Here is a 7,500-nt window from a genome sequence, read left to right on the forward strand (position 1 = left end):
GCAAAGTTCTCGGAAGGTGTGTGACGTAAACTGAGAACCTCTGTCGGTGGTAACAGTGGTGGGTACACCAAAGTTAGAGATCCAGTTCTCTACAAATGTACGGGCTACGACTTCTGTTGAAATGTCGTGCAAAGAAATTGCTGCTGGCCAACATGTAAAAAGGTCTACCATGGTGAGCATTTAGCGATGACTAGCGGAAGGTGGCAGTGGACCTACAATATCCAGGTGGACATGTGGAAAACGAGCATCAGGTACAGAAAAGTTGCCTGGAGTGGATTTGGTATGGCGATGTACTTTTGTAGTCTGGCATGAAATACATGCCTGCGTTCATTTGCGTATGTCGATGTTCATGCTGGGCCAGAAAAAGTGAGCTGTGATGAGCCTGACTGTTGCGCGCTTACCGGGGTGTGTGAGATCATGGAAATGGTGGAAAATGCGCTTCCGACACGATGGAGGCAGGTAAGGGCGTGGATGTGCAAGAGATCTATCGCACCAAATGAGCTTGTCCGAGAATGGGACTGGTGTCTTTTCTAGCGGAATTGTTGAAGTCGACATAAAGTCTGAGTGACGCATCACTCTTGCTCAGTTGTGATGTAGTCGAAGTCAAGGGGCTTCTCAAGACTGTTGAGACCGCAAAAACGTGAGAGTGTGTCTGCCACAATATTCATTTTACCAGGTAAATACTGTATATCAGTATGCTTGGATATATACATGTGTATATATATATATATATATATATATATATATACACACACACACATATATATATATATATATGCATATGTATACACACACACACACACATATATATATATATATATATATATATATATGATGGCAGCAAATTCGCTTTCGAACATATCGATATAGCACAAAAAGAAAAAACAAGGTATGTAGAAACACAAAAACATTCAGTGATGGGCTGCACGAATGTGGCTTTTAAGCCCTGCTAAACTCTGGCATTCCTTAGCACTAGCAGCACGTTGTTGCTGTTCTTTTCTATGCAGGATCAAATGCTGTTTCAAACCGCCTGTCGTTTTGTACATCCGCTCGCAGTTAACACAGGTTAACTCTGGCGACTCAAGACTGCTTTGTGGCCCGCTGCGCTGATGAGTAGGCTGGTGACTCATCAGCCCACCTCTGCTAAGACATATTCTTCCGCATACCTCACACTCCAGACCAATTTGGCTCCCCCTCCCATCCACGGCTCCTTTCACTCTCCCTTTCTGGATATCGCGCTTCAGCCACTCATACTGGGTTCGATCCACCTCAGACTTGCCCACACCTGTCCGCAAGGTCCTTCTCCACCCTCTGCGATCCAAAGCGAGACTCTCCCAGGTCCTTTCATCAATCTCACATTTTTTTAAGGTGGATCTTAAACAATCCTTAAATCTCAATTTAGGCTTTTGAGCCAGACATCTTCCCTCAGCGAGCTCGCAATAAAGGAGTTGTTTGGGAAGTCAACTGTCTAACATCCTCACCACATGTCAACTCCATCTCAGTCTATGCTTAATAACGTGAGCCTCAATATTAAGGCATTGGGTTCGATCAAGCACCTCCACATCACTGACATACATCTGCCAACCCACACCTAAGATTCGCCGTAGGCACATCCGTTGAAACTGCTCGAGACGTCTCAAATGCTCCCTGTATGTTGTCCAAGTTTCACAACCGTAGAGAAGAGTAGAGAGAACGCATGCGGCATAAACCTTAATCTTAGTTGGCAGCAAGATCCTATGACATCTCCACAAACGCCCGTCCAACTTTCCGAAGACATCACTTGCCCTGCTGATCCGTAATGATACCTCATCATCCAGGGCACCAGACATACTCAGTGTGCTACCCAAGTATAAAAACTTAGAGACAACCGCTATCCTTCACCCACAGATATAAACTGATGGCTCATAGTATGGCATGCCCGGAGCAGGCTGATACATTAAGACAGTTTTTTTTCAGATTGATGGTCAGGCCCAATGCGCTGCAGGCAACCGCAAAAGTGTCCACAAGATGCTGCATATCAGTCACCGTGTGAGCCACCAAATCACAGTCATCCGCATAGAGCAAGTCACGAATCGTGTTGGTGAGTACCTTTGTACTTGCATTGAAGCGCCTAATGTTGAACAACCCCCCCAGTAGTTCGGTAATGAATATAGACACTAACAGAGCACCCCCCCCCTCAAATGCCATCCGAAAGACCATGGTGAAATACAACACAAAGAGTGTGGGTGCTGGAATGTCTCCCTGCTTAACACCATTTTCTTCTGATATAGGATCAGCCAGCTTTCCCCCAACGTTGATCACAGCCTTCATATCATCGTGGAAGAGCTTTAAGATGGTTACAAACTTGTCAGGACAGCCAAGCCTTTTCAAAATCTCCCACAAAGCATCCCTATTAACTGTATCAAAGGCCTTAGTTAAATCGATAAACACCTGATACAGTCCCTTTTGCTGTTCTATACATTTCTCCTGCAGTTGCCTGGCTGTAAAAATCATATCCACTGTCCCTCGACATCTTCTGAAACCACATTGCGACTCAGGCAAAACATCATCAGCAATATGCTCCAGCATTCTGTCTAGCATGATCCTACAGAGCACCTTACCGACTACTGACAGCAAAGAGATGCCTCGATAGTTTCCACATTCATCTCTGCTACCCTTCCCCTTGTATAGCACTACCATCAATGCATCCCGCCGAATACACTTATCCCGCCAAGCAGTCTGCAACAATTCCGCTAAGCGTTGCATCATCTTGTGTCCAGAACATTTCAAGATCTCCACATGCAAACGATTCGGGTCAGGAGACTTTCCATTGTTCAGCTTATGGATAGCTGTTTCAACCTTCTGGAGAGAAGGAACCTCTGCCAAGATATCCTTGACCGGATTGCTAGGAACTAACGAACTCCTGATCAACGTAAGAAGGTCTGTTCAGGAGATCATCGAAATGCTCCCTCCATCTATGAAGAATGTCGGTAGGGTCTTGAAGAAGATCCCCACCATCTTTCGAGTGCAGAGGAGTGATAGGTGATCTAGATGGTCCGTAAACCGCGCGCAGTAGGCTGTATATATATATATACATACATACATATATATATATATATATATACATATATATATATATATATATATATATATATATATATATATATATATATAGTCTTGGAACTTTTTAACCTTTAAAACTAGACAAAAAAAAAAAATTTTTATCATTCGTTAGAAAACCATCTAGTCAGTAAGTCATTTAATCACCTGCAATCACTGCATCAACTCGCTCTCGAATTTACTATAATACCAATAATTTATTTTTTACGGGATCATCAGTTGTTTACCATGAAACACTGTTTCGGGGATTTAAATTTATATTTATATATATATATATATACATACATATATAAATATATACACACACACATATATATATATATATATATATAATGGTCTCTCCCGCCGTATTTGACGCATGAGGGCCAAACATTCACTCTGCCTTCAATGCTTGTGCCGCATGAGTGAAACGAGGCCAGCTCTGCTCCCACAAACCAAGCTGCACGACTCACAGGATACAGGCTGGGAAGGTGCTGTTCCCACTCTTGCTCTACGAAGATTTGTTTGATTCGATAGCCGTGTGTCAATGTATGTGTTAATGCCCGCAAAACATTTTTCCCTCCACAATTTTCTATCCGCAGCATCTTCTTCAAAGGTTTTTGGGTTCAGGCCTGCGTGCTTAAGAATTTCTTTCAGCTTATCCCTGTACCTCAGAAATGGACGACCCACATTTCGATTACCCTTTTTCAGTTGACTGTATGCTAGTTGCTTTGGAAGACGGTTTTCATCCATGCGAACAAGGTGACCAGCCCACCGTAGCTGAGACTTCATCAGGAAGGCCTCAATACTTAAAATGTCACACCTAGCAAACAATCCCGATTTAGGGGCCTTGTCTTTCCATGTTAATCCACATATACTGCGAAGGCAATGCTTATGGAATGTATCCAGTTGCGCAATCTGCCTACGGTATAGGATCCAGGCTTCCGATCCATACAGGAGTATCGAAACAATCACTGCACGATAAACTGAGATTTTGGTCTTTAGTCAAACCTCTTTCATTCCATACTCTTGACCGCAGTTTGCCGAAGGCATCAGTCGCCTTTGAAATTCTGCTGAATATCTCATCATCAAGTGATGCTGACGAATTTACCTTACTTCCGAGATATGCAAAGGATTTAACATACTTTAGAGGCTGTCTATTCACTAAGATTTTCTGAGGCGTTTCCACATATTCTGGTCTCGGAATATTCACACCACCTTTCTGCAACGAGGTGGACTTTGGTTGGTAGATAACTTCTGTCTTTTTAATACTAATCGTCAAACCAAATGCTTTTGTGGCATTGGAAAACTTATCAACTAATTCTTGTGCTTCTTCACATTTGAAGAAGTGGCCACGAGTGCAGCATCATGAACAATTTTGTTTCTTGTTAGTGTTTTAGCTTTGAATCTTTGATAATTAAAAAAAAACCCTGGTAATTCTAAACTCAAAATGGACACCTTGCGTGTAATCTTTAAAAGTATGCTCGAGCGTGATTGAAAAGAAGATGGCAAAGAGCACAGGTGCCATGACACAACCCTGTTTCATACCGGTTTTTACCTTGAATGACTCAGAGAACTTTCCGTCTACTCTTACACGTGCCTCCATATTTTTGTGAAAGGATATTATTACATTTAACATTTTTTCATGGATTCCAACTTTATTCAAAACCTTCCAAAGTGCGACTCTGTTGACAGAGTCAAACGCTTTGGTTAGGTTGATAAAAATGACAAACAGATCCTAATTTTTCTCATGTGCCTTCTCTGCAATTTGGCGTAAACAGTAGATCATGTTGATGGTTCCCCTTCCAGATCTAAAACCACACTGCGTCTCAGGATAAATTTTGTCTACTAGATGAATGATTATCCTGTTCAAAATGACCCTGGCTAGTACTATAGTCAGGTCACGTAATGTGCTACTGACTAGTACTTTTCCAGCCACAGAGAGCAGTGATATTCCACGGTAGTTATCACAATCAATGCGCTTTCCTTTATTCTTGAAGAGATGGATTATTGACGAGTTCTTGGAATCTTGAGGTACAGAACCGCCTTCCCAGATCCTGATGAATAACTCCAAAAGTTTTTTCAAAAGTATGTTGCCCCCAAACTTGAATATTTCAGCCGGTATACCATCATCACCTGCACACTTTCTCAGTAGAATTTGTTTTACAACTGCAAGAACTTCAGAAAAATTAGCAATCACATCTAGTTCTGGTATTTGGATTCTTGCAGGCAAAGAACTCAAAACATCATCAACATCAGAAGAAGAATTCAGCACTCCGTCAAAATGGTCCTTCCAGCGGTTAAGGATGTTATTCTTATCAGTCAACAAGGTTGTACCATCTGCCCCCATAACGGGTGAAGTACCACATTGTTGTGGTCCAAAAACTTCTTTCAGACCTTCATAAAATACCCTCGCATCTTTCCTATCAAAAGCAGCCTGGAGCTCAGAGGCTTTCGCAGATCACCAATCTTCTTTCATTTTCCTCAATCAGTGCCGCACATCCCTCCTGACACTGAGATAAGCCGACCTCTTCGCTGCAGAATTCTTGTCTGATATCCAGGCCCTGTGCAAAGAGTGCATCCGGTCTAAAATACCCTGAATTTTAATGTCATTTTCGTCAAACCAATCCTGATGCTTCCTCTTGGAAAGTCCTAGTACTTCGCTTGAACATTCATAGATGGCATCCCGCAATTTCTTCCAAGACTCTTCAATATCATTGTTTATCACAATTTCGTTTAACTTCGCATCTAACTTAGAAGATAATTCTTCTTTCTTTTCAGTGTTCAGTTCTTTCATATTCAATGGCTTTGGCATCTTAATTGTATGCCTTCTGCCCTTAGGTCGTAGTTTCAGTGATGTCTTGCATCGAATCAGGGCGTGATCCGACAGCCAACATGAGTCATGAAATGAACAACTCAAAAGAATATCTCTCCTGTTTCTTTTCCGGGTTATAACAAAGTCAATAAGATGCCAATGCTTGGACCTTGAGTGCATCCATGTGCTTTTACGATTTGGCTGCTGAAACATAGTATTTGTAATGAAGAGCCCATGTTCACTACAAAATGACAAGCGAATTCCATTGTCATTTATTTTCCCCATACCATGAGCCCCAATCATATTTCCCCATGTCTCCCTGTCCAAGCCTACCCGGACATTGTCTCCCATCAGTAAGATCTTGTCATGAAAGCTTACGTTTCTTACTATGTCACCAAGCTTTTCGTAGAAGTTTGTGGCTTCTACCTCTTCTGCATTTAGAGTTGGTGCATAGCAACTTACCAGTGTCAGTCCCATTCCAACTGTGAGTCCCATTCTAAGGGTCATTAAACGATCGTCACCGCCCCGAGTAAGAGCCTTCAGAGAGTCAGCAATATTTGATTTTATTGCAAAGCCAACACCGGAACTATGCCTCTCCCCGTCTTTCCGACCTGACCAAAAGAACGTGTAATCTTCGCCAATTTCTTTCAATTCACCTGATCCCAAAAGATGTGTCTCAGACAAGGTAGCAATATCAATGTTGTATTGTTTCAGTACTTTTGCAACTAGCGCCGTCTTCCTCTCAAAAGAATCATCACTATCAAGCAATGTTCTTACATTCCACCTTCCAAAATTGAACGCATGCTTTGTATTTCGAATTGAGTTTCTGTTTCGACTGCACAATTGGATAGCCAGTTAACGGCAGCAAGATGACAAGCTTTTGTGTGAACAAGCTTTTTTTAGCGCTCCTTTTATCGCTCCCTCCCTGTCTAGGGAAAGCAGTGCTACATCTAGAAAAGATCTGCTTTGCCACATAGTAGAGGACACGAACTGTGCAATTGTTCACAAATATTTACACAAGAACGGCCATCACTTACTACGCCGCCAACTGTGCAGAGTACCGACTAAAGGCCTCCAGTGGTATCCTCCGCCTGCCTCCACCACCAGTACCCCATCGCCAGTGGACTTCGCCTGATGGAACTTTTTGCTTACCTTTTTGGATGTTGTAAGAAAGCAGAGTGAGCAAACTTGTGGCTACCCACACAATGATTTAAGTGGTAATGGCTTGTGTAGAACCATTAACACTTTTTGAAACAGCCGATAACATCAGCTGGTGCAAAATATGCCATGGAACTAATGAACAGCTGCATCTCAGGCTTTGTAATAGAGTTTTCCATCACTTAGGTAGACTGTCAACCAGACTTAAGAGCCACTACCTGCCCATGAAGTGAGATATTGCGCGCCAGACACCAACCTGGGATTTCAAACTCCGCGCTATATATATATATATATATATATATATATATATATATATATATATATACACACATGCACACAAATACACATATATACACATGCATATATGTAATGTACTATAGTCAGGTCACGTAATGTGCTACTGGTACCATATAACCCAGTACTACCTGCTGCATAGTCGGGTAACTGGC

The 7,500-nt window shown here is 42.2% G+C and overlaps 1 protein-coding gene across 4 annotated transcripts in view; it reads left to right on the plus strand.

Annotated features, from left to right (window-relative positions):
* The window catches only part of LOC145268814 (gamma-soluble NSF attachment protein-like), a 69,491-nt gene that overhangs the window by 7,265 nt on the left and 54,726 nt on the right, over positions 1-7,500 (plus strand). For 2 of the 4 annotated variants that reach the window (XM_080124444.1, XM_080124443.1), the window contains exon 3: positions 1,957-2,080. The exons of the other annotated variants lie outside the window; for them this stretch is intronic. In XM_080124444.1, coding sequence (XP_079980570.1) covers positions 2,008-2,080 — 73 coding nt within the window. In that variant the 5' untranslated portion in view covers positions 1,957-2,007. The remainder of the gene's footprint in view (positions 1-1,956; positions 2,081-7,500) is intronic. 4 annotated transcript variants of the gene reach the window in all.

This window comes from Euprymna scolopes, chromosome 44 (genome assembly GCF_053919585.1).
Source record: "Euprymna scolopes isolate OS-2025 chromosome 44, ASM5391958v1, whole genome shotgun sequence".
Classification (NCBI taxonomy): domain Eukaryota; kingdom Metazoa; phylum Mollusca; class Cephalopoda; order Sepiida; family Sepiolidae; genus Euprymna; species Euprymna scolopes.